We start from the raw sequence: 13,117 nt of genomic DNA, 5'->3' as shown, positions 1-13,117 counted from the left end.
TGTTCTTAGTCCCAGATCAGAATTCCTGTGTAAACCACACTGCTGCACAATGAAGCTGTGCAAGACAACAGTCTTCACCGACCCCTACCCCTGAACCTCCAGAAGGAACCAGGGAATACTTGTGCCTTTCATTACCTTCAGTTCAGTTTAAAAGTCAGATCTGCACAGGGGAGTTGGAGCCTTCTGTCAGTCTCCCTCTCTCCACACCACATACAGATGCAAGCAGGCAGGCATGGGCATGCACAAGCACCCCCCACCAAACATATTTTATGATTTAAGGCTAAGGTATCAATCACTAAATAAAACTGCTAACAATTTTATAGGATATTTCACCTCTAAATGTGTTTAGAATATTACACAATTCATTGTATACATATGTATGGAGAAAACGCCTATACTCTGCTTTTGATTTTTTCAGATTAGAAAAGAGATTGCATTATTTTGTTTATCAGTTTCCTTAGGAATCATCTTTAAAAATTATTCCAGTCAAAGCATTACTGTTACTACAACTACGATTTTATTTAAGTTGGATGAATATCATTTCTGTTTCAGCCTGGTGCAGTCATTTTGCTTAATTTAATCATTTTCTTAATAATCATAGAAAAACCCAGCTATTGCTTAATTTAGTGTATTTGTACATGTATAGTTGAGTGTAGTGGGTATAGTTGTGTATGTGTGTATATGCATATACAACTTTATATAGTTGTGTATGAGTGTATATGTGATGAATGATTAATAATAATTTTTCAGATGAAAATGTGTGTGGATTAATGTTTTCCTCTTTGGTCCTTTGACAGATGGCTATGTATATTTAGTAGTATTTAATATTTTAACTCAGGGAATACTGTTTAATTTTTTAAATTTTTCCTGATATTATACAAAGCCAAGTATTAAGAGTATTTTTTTCTCTGTGAAATCTCATATATTTTGTGATATAACAAAGAAGTGACAAGTGACATATTCAGTTGATTATGTCAGTCTACTTTATGCCAGCATTAGAAAACTTACACAAATAAAATTTCATGGTCAGTAAATGAGTGAAGATTTGAAATTATTATATAGTTTAGTAGAAGTTACTTTTATATTAATTCTCCATATATCTTAAGGTTACAACATTATTTTCTTGTATGTAGTAAAATGAGGACAAATTATACACTAGTTAATACAAGTAATTGGGCTAGTAAAACTAATGGGTGTTTTCTCCCAGGGCTTTTGTTTTCCTCATAATAGCTTTATTAATTGGAACCTCATTCACTATAAATGACAGACCTACAGCTTCCCTAAGTGTAGGCGTGAGGGGGAAGGCATTGGCCTCCATAACCAAGCCACAGTAGAGACATAGCTGACCACAGGGACTGGAATGCCACCCAGAAGGCTTTTCTCCATGTCTTCCTCTCTGCTTTTCTGTACAGGTTTTCATTTTCTTAGCTTTCCTTTGACCGTATAGCTCACAGCATCATACCAGGAAGGACTCACCCTTCTTTAGATCCAGAACATTCCAGGAGAGGACTCTAGATGACTCGATTTGAATAACATGGGACTCAGGGTCTTTTAGGATTGGGCAGACCCTCTCCACAATATCATGCTAAATAGAGGAAGTATCCATTCCCATAAAGGAGGGGGGAAGTGAAAAATGTTAGTAAATGCAGACATTCCCAACAAGCCAGCATTTCCCAGGCGCTGACCATGTGCCACGCACTGTGCCAAGAAACTTACCTGCCTTGTTTAATTGCATTCTCAAAATAACTCCTGAGGTGAATACTTACCACCCATTTGACAGATGAGGAAACAGAGTTTGAGAGGCTTAGAGGCATACTGTCTTCTGTGTGACAGAGCCAAAATACAAAGGCTTATGTCACAAAACCTGATGCTCTTAACTGCCATAGTATACTATCGTAAACTACCGAAACAATCATTCATATTTCAAGATACTCAATAGAAACAAAATTTTATTTTCCATATTCTGTGATTTTAAAATAATTCACACAGTAATTGAATATGTTTATGACTCTTTGCTGTTGGTCTTTCTTCACTGAAATACTACATTGCATAATGGAATCATAAACAGTTCACTGATTTCCTGACACCGAGGGAGAAGGTTTCTAGGCAATCTTAGACTTTGTCTTTTTAATTTTCATATAAAAACTTGAAGTATAAGTAATTGCTTTCAGGCCTTTAGACCACGACAATAATTTCATTAGCTTCTCAAGTCCAAATTAGATTAGTAAGGTTGTAATGCATGAAAAAGCCCAGAAAAATATAATGTTACTTTCTTTTCCAATGTTCTTAACTGTAGAGCAGTAATGTGATTTTTCACAAATAAAAGTTCTATAATATCTGTATGAATATAATGCATCTAGTCTTCAACTTTTCTAAAATATAATGAGCCAGCTGAGTAAGCCCATCGATTGGATAAAAATTTGGAATTCTTTTTTTCATGCTAACTCCTACCATAGTAATAAAATCTCATTGAAGTAAACAACAGTCTTCATAAACAATTATATGAGAAATGTTTGTTTGATGGACATACCATTTTCAATTAATTGTTTACCATCTGTTATGTTCTCTAATCAGTGTTATAGCCATTCATAAATCACATTTGTCTCATAAAAAGATGGCAATAGTTTACATGTGTGTATTTTATTGTAATCAGCATCTGGGACATTACTTTCTGATTTAAACATAAAGGACAGGAGGATACTAAGCTCTTTTAATGTGGTATAAGGTACTTATTTTTTGTGATTGTTGTTCTTAGTAAAAAACTGGAATCTTCGAAGAATGAATTAGAGGTTTTGCTGGTTTTTAGGAAGTGTAATCCTAGCAAAGGCATAAATTCTCCTCTTCAGTTAGACTCATCACTTATTTTGGCAGTACATAAACATAAGCCATACTTAACTTATAAGAATGGCAAAACATGGATAGAATGCTCCAAACTTCTCTGTAGCTTGAGCCATCATTAGGGGCTGTGTTTAGCTGGGAAGCAGCCTGGGGAGAGATTGAGCAGTCATGTGGCAAGAAATAAAAGACTTTGAATCTAAAACTTGGTCCTTTGATTCTTAAAGGAGAAAGGGGAGAATTTTATTTTTTATTTTCTTTTTCTAGTTCAAGATATTGTACAGAGACCGATTTATACATTTAGCAAGTACATTTTGATTGCCTACTCTTTGCAAGGGGGTGTCTAGACACTGGGGATACAAAGGTGGGCAAAACAGAGATTTTTTTTCTCCCGAAACATTTTCAGCTTTTCCTTTCCTTTTACTGCTACCTACCTGCCCCCAAGGTTCCATCTGTTAATGTCCAGCCCAAATGAATTGACTTGAATAAATTGCAAAACTGTCACTACTTGGAGGAAATTCAGGGATTATTCCTGAATAAAGAAAATTGAAGGATCTCAGGTTGCTTAGCCAGGCCTCCCTGGCTGTCTGTTCCAGGGTCTCTTTGTTCTTCCTGCTTCTTGCCTTGAAGTTGCATCTGTCTAGTGGTTGGCCCCTGCTTCTTCCTCCACTCAACGCTGGGCTTATTTACTTTGACCCACTTCACAGGAAGAGTAAGCCTTGAGTGTATTTAGACTCCAGTTCTGCCTCTGTTGACTTCAGGTCAGTGGTGCCATGTAGCTCCCTCCACAGTGTGTTTTATATTCTGAGTTCCCCTCCATTTGTGTCCCCTCTCTTAATACCTTGCACTGAATATTTGTGGAAGGTAGTCCCTAAATCTATTGACTATTGAGGTCTTGATGTTCCCTAAATATATCTATGTTCTTTTTCATTTAAACAAAAAAGAATTTGAGAAGTCCACTGGCAGCATGGATGAATCCATGCCATCTTTATCATATCCATATTGAAAGATTTAGGCCGCATATTAACAGGTGAATCTGCTCTGAGTAGCCTCTTGTTATTGTTATCCTTATAATTTATTAGATGGACTTAATTAGAAGCACTAATCAGCCGTGGCACTTGATGATGTACTTGTAATCTGGCTCATAATGATTGGTTGTCATCAGTTATTGTACAGAGTAGGAAATGGTCAGGGTCTTCTCAAACACTGGTTGAACAGTTCAGGGCTATTAAATGGATCCTAATCATTTCATCAGAAAATTTGAAAAGAATGTACTTCCCAGTATTTTAATCAGAAACATCTTTTGGTCATGAGGAGGAGAGCGAGAGAAATAGGTGGGTAAAGAAAGAGAGATATTGAGAGAGAGCAAGTCAAGTCTTTTCCCTTGAGTTCTTGTTGGCTAATCAACCTGGTTTGCTTATGTGAAAATCTCTGCAGATATTTAAGCCTCCCAGAGTTACTTATGAAATAGTCAAAAGGAATTAAAGAGTAACCTTTCTCAAGAGCTGACTGTGTGCCACACATGTGCCCGTAGCTTTCTATATATTAACTGAGCCTGAAAGAGATAAAGAATACATCTAGGATTATGTAACTTGTTAGTATTGGAACTAGCATACAATCTTCTAATCTTTTCTTCTACCAAGAAAAGATTCAGATATGCAAATTAGTAGCACAGCATTTATGCTATGCAACTAAACTGCAGTAAAAATGCTAGTTGTGAATTGTTTTCTTTATTTCTTTTACTATTTCCTTTTCATCTTTTGGTAGAATAAAACAGTAAGATTATAGATACATGCAAAAAAGCAAATAGTATAAGTAAGGTATTTGGAATTACATAATTGAAAGGACTTAGTAAGGTTGATCCTTCTGTTTCACAATAATTTTTTATAAGTGCTTTACACAGATGTGAGAAGGAGGAAGGAAAATGAAGTGAAAACATGTCCACTTAAAAGTGTAAAGTTGGCCGGGCACGGTGGCTCACACCTGTAATCCCAGCACTTTGGGAGGCCGAGGCAGGTGGATCACGAGGTCAAGAGATCGAGACCATCCTGGTCAACATGGTGAAATCCCGTCTCTACTAAAAATACAAAAAATTAGCTGGGCATGGTGTCACGTGCCTGTAATCCCAGCTACTTAGGAGGCTGAGGCAGGAGAATTGCCTGAACCCAGGAGGCGGAGGTTGCGGTGAGCCGATATCGCGCCATTGCACTCCAGCCTGGGTAACAAGAGCAAAACTCCGTCTAAAAAAAAAAAAAAAAAAAGTGTAAAGTTGAGTATTCTCAATAAAAAGGAGGACTAAAAATTCTATTCAGTCCAACTCAATTAAGTAATTATATACTGAGGACATACCAATCTCTGGACTGGCTACTGTAAAATCGATATGGAAAGAAAGAAAACATTCATGACATTGGCCTTTAAAACTTAAGAGTAGAAAAGCCACAATGGAGATAAGTGTTGATACCCTAATTGAGAAAGAAAATACAATACATATGGGAAACCATTATTAAAAATAACACTGGGCTAATTCTAATAATTTCTACCATTATTTCATGGGAGAAACATAGTTTCCTTTTTAAAGTTTAAAAAATAGCTTTGCATAAGCACCCAAAGGAAGGGTTTCTTTTCCTCTACTATTAAGATTTCTTTGAGATATGCAGAGGCTCAACCTTCTTACATAATTAAACTGAGGTGAAATAGACTCTTGATATAAAATATTTTTCTAGCATGAGAAAATAGGGTTTGCACTTGATAAGACTGGGCTGGGCAAGTCAGGTAACTGGCCTAGGGGCAATGCGCAAAATGGGAGCAGGGCTGATTCCAAATTCTAATCCCTGTTCCTGGTCCAGCTTTGGTTTCCCACCTGCATTCCAGTGAAGTATATTGTAGTCTTTTTCCTCATATAAAGGAGAGCATGGCATCAATGCTGTGCTACTGATTTGCATATTTGAAGAAGTTAAGCTAATTGGACGACCAAAAACCTCAGGATTTATCTTTCGTTTTTCCTCTCTTCCTTTGTCTTCTTCCTGTTTCTTCTTTCTAAAAGATAATTATCTGTGCTGCCTTAAATATCTTTGTAAGGCAATAAAGAAATTGGCAGGTTAAAATTATAAAATATAAAATAAGTATAATATTTATAATCTATAATATATAAATATATAATGTAAATACATACAAAAATATAAGTAATAGGCTAGGTGCAGTGGCTTAAGCCTGTATGTAAGCTTAGCCCTCTGGGAAACGGAGGTAGGAGGATCACATGAGACCAGAAGTTTGAGACTAGCCTGGGCAACATAGTGAGACCTCATCTCTAAGAAAAACAAAAAACAAAAAAATTAGCTGGTCACTGTGGCACATAACTGTGGTCCCAGCTATTCAGAAAGCTAAGATGGGAGGATTGCTTGAGCCCAGGGGTTTGATGCTGTGAGCCATGATCGTGCTACTGCACTCCAACCTGGGCAACAAAGCAAGAACCTGACTTAAAAAAAATGGTTTGTATATATATAATTGTTAAATATATATAAATATATAAAAATTATGTATAATATATATACAATTTTATTTATGTACATTATATATAAAAATAATATTTTTTCTTCTGAGTAGTTGAGTGTATATGTATGTAATAAAAATTAAAATATAATTCCACCCTCAGATTTTGGCCAATTCAATGGGAGGACCTGAAGGGAGGAGAATGGAGAGTGACAGGGCACCTGCACACACGCCGCGCATGCGCGCGCGCGCGCGCGCACACACATACACACACACACACACACACTTATTTTAGAGAGTAGGAAAGTGACATAGAGCAAAAAAGATTTTCCGGTCTCAGAATTGCTAGCAAATTTATCTGCTTTTCTCCTGCTCTTTCCTCCGGTTTTTCTAGCATTAGCCTCTCTTACCGCCTTTCCAATGCAAATTAGATGACCCTCTTATCACTGAGCTTCATTTGCTCTCTGGCCTCCAGTATTTAGTGGCTGTGCTCTGCGTGGGGTTGACACCAGAACCCAATGGAGTAAAAATGTCCTGTGAGCTTCAACTACATGATCCAGAGAAATCGATTTATATGCCAATAGGCTAGCCGCATTCCATCCTGACCATCTATTAGAACCACCTGGGGAGCTTTGACCTCTCTCCATGCCAGAACTGACATTGAACAGAGAAATCAGTACCTTTTGGGAGAGGGGCCCTGGATCACCAGCTTTAAAAACTCACTCAATCTGTCAATGTCAGGGTTTCTAATATGACACCGGTGTTCCTCACTGGTGGAGAGGATTCTCTACTCCTGTAGGTCGTTGGCTTTAGCATTTACCACAGAATACCTATTCAGAAAATTTGAAGTAACATTTGTCCTTTGATTTTCAAATGAGAAGGCTTTTTTTTTTTTTTAAGAATGCAATCATTTCCCTTTAAAAAAAAATTTTTTTCTGCCTTTTTGATATTTGAATTTATTTATTCGTTTATTTATTTATTTTACCCCAAATAGTCATACCTTCGTATTTCACATGTTGCTGCTGCTTATGTGTTTCACAGACTTCTGGAAAGTTTTTGCTTTATTTTTTACTTTGCTCTGTGCTTGGCTTAACAGTATGCATTCAGCTGGGATTGTTGCTGCACTGGGAAACTCTTTATTTTGACTTAAAAGTGATTAGTTAATATGTTTCCTTTCTGGCAGACAGATGGTGAATTGAACATAGAGCTTTTCTTTTCTCCTGAGTAGCTGACTGAGTGGGGATTATGTAATAAACACCACACAAGAACTGCTCAATAAATAGATTTTTGCATTAAGGAAAGACAAAAACGTCAGAGGCTGTAGACAATGTTTTGATGCAAGACAAAGAAGCCATGGGCCTCCCCATGCCAGGTTATTTAATGTCTGACAAAATGAGTTTTTACTTTATCTGAAGAAAATTATCATAATTAAGTTGTCCGTTCTGAAATGAGTCATGTATTTCTTTTTTTTACAGTAGTAGATGCTTGATATATCTTTGAAAAAGCCCAAGTAACTTAACAGACACAGGTGTTTAATCATAAAAGTTACCACCTCTCATGAGACTAAGAATGATTTTTTGTCTTGACATAGCATTTTATATTTATATAAAATATATAAAATATATTATATATTCATCATTTTAGAGATATCTTTTTCTTTTCTTTTCTTCTCTTTTTTTCTGATGGAGTTTCACTCTTGTTGCCCAGGCTGGAGTGCCGTGGTGTGATCTTGGCTCACTTCAACCTCCGCCTCCTGGGTTAAAGCGATTCTCCTGCCTCAGCCTCCCCAGTAGCTGGGATTACAAGCACGCACCACCACGCCTGGCTAATTTTGTATTTTTAGTACAGTAAGGGTTTCTCCATATTGGTCAGCCTAGTCTTGAACTCCTGACCTCAGGTGATCCACCCACCTTAGCCTCCCAAAATGCTGGGATTACAGGCGTGAGCCACCACCCCTGGACTCTAATTTACTTATTTTCTTTATTTATCTTGTACTAGCATATTCAGCCTATCTACCGATTGCGATGTTTTCTCTTCTTATCTTCAATTTAGCTGCCAAGAGATTTTTGAAATTTCTCCGTAGACTCCCACCACTTAAGCAGCACAACTCGTAGTTCTGTGGTTGCTAAATATCAATGCTTAGAATTTTTGGAAATTTAGAAAGACAAACATATGTGTTTTTGTCACCTTTGACTTGGCTTTTAAATAATATTTAAATAAAGTCAGGCAGACCAATTTACACTGAGGATGAAAGTTACGGTTTAGGAGAGCTTGCTTCGGTGCATTTTATGATGAAGTTCATCTATGATGGATGAAGTTTGATGAACTTTAGATCATTTTACAAGTGATTTGGAACATTTTGAGGTGAGGTAGAAATTGCTAATGTGATGTGTACTGAAATATGAGTTGTTATCACAAAGAAGAGTATGATTTCTGTCTCAAATTAATGTACAGTTTACCTTGATTGCATGTTTCTGAGCTGCCTCTTTATTTGCAGTGGACAGTCAGACACCACCATCAAACCAACTAGCTAGGAAAGGAGGTATTTTAAGGTGTAGAAGATAGAGAGGCCCCAGGAGTGTGGAGCTGTGCTGGAGACCTTTCTAAGCTGACTTGAGACTTTTCCCCTCTGTGTTTATCACATTCCTCTGCCATTGTCTTACTAGCTCCCCATTTCTCATATTTCTGACCTTTGGCTTTGAACTTGACTTTGATTTCTGTCTGTATCCTTTGATACTCCTCTGGACTCGCCCTGCCCATATCTTGTCACCTGTCCATGTGTTATGGCTGCTCTTTTTGTCTGAAGTTTATTTCAGGCATTGTAGAAGCCCCCTTGCTCTATTACATATTTAGGATGGTCCTTGAAATCTTGCTATTTTCCTGCTAAAATCTTTGTGGGCTGCAGATGATACCCTTTATTAAAAATAAGCCACCAAACAGCCTTAGAAATTATCACTATCTAAGGTATGTTATTTGCCTTCAGTTATTTATTTTTAGGAACACAATAGGAATCTTATTTTCTGAGCATTTCAGCTTATAATTTATAGTCATTTGTCATTCATTATACTTGCCATTTCTCTTGAGAATACTGAAATGAAAAAGTGTCTTTGGGTTTTATGTCACTAAATTTATGAAAAAGAAAAATTGGTTTATTTCTTATGTTATCTTCTTACATTTCAGGCTTTACAAATATATTAAAATTCAAAAACCAGGTCAATTTATTAATCTCAGTAACTGTTTCATTCTCCTTTTGAGTGTATGATTAGGTGTGGCAGAGTATTCATGAAGTATGGGGAAATTTTTTCTTACCCTGGCCAATTTTTATCCAGGAGTAATTTTTTCTTACTTTTTCTCTATGTATCTCAGTAGCATTAGTAACACTCACACTTGGCTATTAAGAATATGCAATCAGACATCCAAATTATTCTATTTCTTTTTTTTTTTAATCACAGAATTGACTCCTGAGGAGAGAGCCCAAAAGATTGCCAAAGCCATGCGCAAACAGTCTTCTGAAGTCAAAGAAAAATGGGAAAATCTAAATGCTGTAACTAGCAATTGGCAGAAGCAAGTGGACAAGGCCTTGGAGAAACTCAGAGACCTGCAGGGAGCTATGGACGACCTGGACGCTGACATGAAAGAGGCAGAGTCTGTGCGGAATGGCTGGAAACCCGTGGGAGACTTACTCATTGACTCGCTGCAAGATCACATTGAAAAAATCATGGTCAGCATCATTGTCTTGGAAGGATTTTTAAGAAATATTTCCTTGTTAAATGTAATGCATATAAAGAGAGCCACATATGTAAATTGTTATAAGGGATTGTTACAAAGCCAGCACCGTTGCAGCCCCACCCATCAGGAGTCAGAACAGATGCTTTCCATATGTCCCTCAACCCTGCCCCCAAATAACAACTAATGCAACTTTTATCGTAATTTACATTTATTTTTACTGTTCACCCAATGGTGCATCCCTAAACAATATAGATTAGATTTACCTCTTTAAAAAAAACCTTAATCTCCAGATTTCCCCTCTATTCCTCTTTTCTTTTCTTTGCAGTTTATTTGTTAAAGATACTGAATTGTTTGTTTCGTATTGATTCCTAGAGCCTGGATTTTTCAGAATTGCTTCTATGTAGTGTAATCTCCAGCTTCCTCTCTTCTCTGTATCTCTTGTAAATTGGTGGTTGAAGGTAGAGATATAATCAAAAGCACACTCTTTTACTGGGAACTCTCATCTATAAATTGTATCTTACTATATGAGTATATTAATGAAGAATTAGTTTAGCTATAAATTCTGTTTGTAGTTAGGGATGCCCAAAGCTAAGGATGTTAGACCTGTGGTTACATCCCTTTTGGTTCCCACATTCTAGAACATCGCCAGAAATAAAAGGTTAATAAAATTTAGGCAATAAGAGATAGAAATAACAGATTTAGTGTAGAGAAGGATTTATAGTAGCATACTAAACTGGGTAGTCATGAATCAAATCAGAGGATAAGCCAGTGAAAAATTAGATCTTAGGCTGACAGTATCCATTAGGAATGGAATTTTTATTGCAGAAGATATGTCATTTGTGTACACACATTGGATAGCATTCTCCCTTTATATGCATGTAGCTAAACAGGAAAGAGAAAGAAGATCTAGGAAAATTACCTGAATACCTAGGTTAATTGCATAAGTAAATATAAAAATGTATAGATACCAGAATAATAATAGGTAGCATTTACTGAGGCTTACTGTGTTTCAAGAACTATTCTTAGCCAGTTTGAATAGTTATCTCTCTTAATCCTCACACCAACCCAACAAGATAGGTATTATTATTATACCTGTTTGTCAAATAAGAAAACTGAAAGTAATTGCTCAAGCCCGCGTGGCTAGTAAGTGGTAGAGTTCCCCTTCCTTTTTTCTTGCTCTTCTCTTTCATTGCAGAGAACTTTTACACAACTTTGATCAACTACTTGAATTTCAAGCTTTAAAAGTTAAATATTAAATTTTAAGCTAAACGTTTTTTATTACTAAAAGTTGTACTGGTGTCTGCCATCTTTCAGTGTAAATATACAGGTATCCAGCTATGTTATGAATTAAAGAGGCATCTTCCTAGTATTTTAAACCTTAGGATTTTAAAAATCATTTCCATGGATGGACTTGAGCTTAAAATAACCCACTAGAAAGAAAACCTCTAGCACAACTTCCTTGGAAGCGGCACACTTCTTGTATTTGAATAGATAGTTTTAGACACTGAAAATCTTTGAGTCAACAGTTCACAAAAATTATGTTTTACTGGACTGCAAAAATACCTCTTGGTTAGAGCAGGAATTTACCCATTTGAATTGAAAGCATCAGCTTATAGTGCAGAATGGTTAGTATTTGGGGAAAAGTGAAGAATTGTACCTGGAGTTATTAAATGCCCAGAAGTTTGGGAGTTGATAATCACATTTGATTAAACCACTTACCCATCTCTAAATCCAAATCCTTTTGTTTAAATCTCTGCATAAGTAGAAGCCAGGAAAAATACAATTAATATTTTAATAGGAATAAACTGTAAATTAAAATATTTTAATACCTTTTTAGGAAAAAAAAAATCCCAAGTCTTATTAAGACATGTAAAATAGATTCAAAGTCTGGGGTGTGTTACATGTGGTTTAAAGTATACCCCAAATCTCATTGACAGTGTAGTTAGATAAAAATAAGTACTGAATTTTGCTAGATATTATTAAATATGTCAAAGCAACTGGAAAACAAAATCCTTGGGGGTAATCAAATAATGTCAACTCCCTGAAGTTATCGTTAATCGTTCTTATTTACAGAATACACACCTTCTGGCAAGAGAAGGGCATGGGAGTCACACCTGCCAACAGACTGCCAGTTAGCACCTTTGATACTAGCAGATGTTCTGTTTTTATGGCAAGGAAGGCCACATAGCCCCCTATTCTGTTATAGGAAAGTGCAGTCATAACATGATAAATTGGTTCTTTATACTAGAACACACAGCAGTTCTGAAACCATTTTCAAACTTGCTTTATCTCAAGCCCCTTAATTTGGAAGCTCTTCAAAAACAAAAGATAAACTTTCTTGATAGAAAGACTTCTCGTTGCCATATAACACCTGACCATAAAAAGAAAAACAAAAAACAAAGACCTTGTTTGTCAAAGCTTTTAAAATGTTTTTACCTGTGGCTTATATAGAGAAACATTATCTTTGGAGAGGAAAAATTTAAATTTCTTTTCTGTTCCAAAAGATTTTTAAAGCCTGTCTTGAAGTTATAATCTATTTTTTAAAAAGTTTGCTATCTTTTGAAATAAAAGTGATTATTATTTGAAATTATATGAATCTCAAAAGCTTTTCTAGCATTTCATTTTTAATCTCCAATAGATAAAAAACAAAAAGATGTTGATTTTAAAAGCTAATTGCAAGTCTTGAGTCCTCCAACTTACCTACCATGGAGACCGTATTAATGCATAAAGTTAAAATCATGACTGAAGAAACCTTGAAGGATTTGAATTCTGTCATTGTTCTCAAACTGAATATGAGGGACCCAGGCCTCTTCAAAGTCCAGACTGAAAAATTCCCTTTGCCCACCCTAACCCACACCTCCTCCTGTCGTGTCCTTCTATAGTAATTGTGAATGTTTTACACCTATAATGCCTCTGTTACCATACAACTGCTCTTCTTATTTAATCGTATTTGTGTGTTTGTCTGTATATGCACATTCTGTCATCTATTAAAATGCCAAATCTGTAGCAGTGGAAAAAAAAACTACCTCAACCCTTCTTCTCTTTCCATATATCAGCAATTCCC

At 36.1% G+C, this 13,117-nt stretch overlaps 1 protein-coding gene across 5 annotated transcripts in view; it reads left to right on the top strand.

The window, feature by feature from the left end:
* Nucleotides 1-13,117, top strand: part of UTRN (utrophin) — a 580,690-nt gene that overhangs the window by 466,630 nt on the left and 100,943 nt on the right. For all 5 annotated transcript variants that reach the window (XM_064360600.1, XM_064360601.1, XM_064360599.1 and 2 more), the window contains one exon: nt 9,777-10,045. In XM_064360600.1, the coding sequence (XP_064216670.1) occupies nt 9,777-10,045 (269 nt within the window). The remainder of the gene's footprint in view (nt 1-9,776; nt 10,046-13,117) is intronic.

This window comes from Aotus nancymaae, unplaced genomic scaffold, assembly GCF_030222135.1.
Source record: "Aotus nancymaae isolate 86718 unplaced genomic scaffold, 86718_ANA_hifiasm-v0.15.2.pri h1tg000040l, whole genome shotgun sequence".
NCBI lineage: Eukaryota > Metazoa > Chordata > Mammalia > Primates > Aotidae > Aotus > Aotus nancymaae.
Note: the sequence above shows the minus strand (reverse complement) of the source record. Positions and strands in the feature narration are given on the sequence as shown.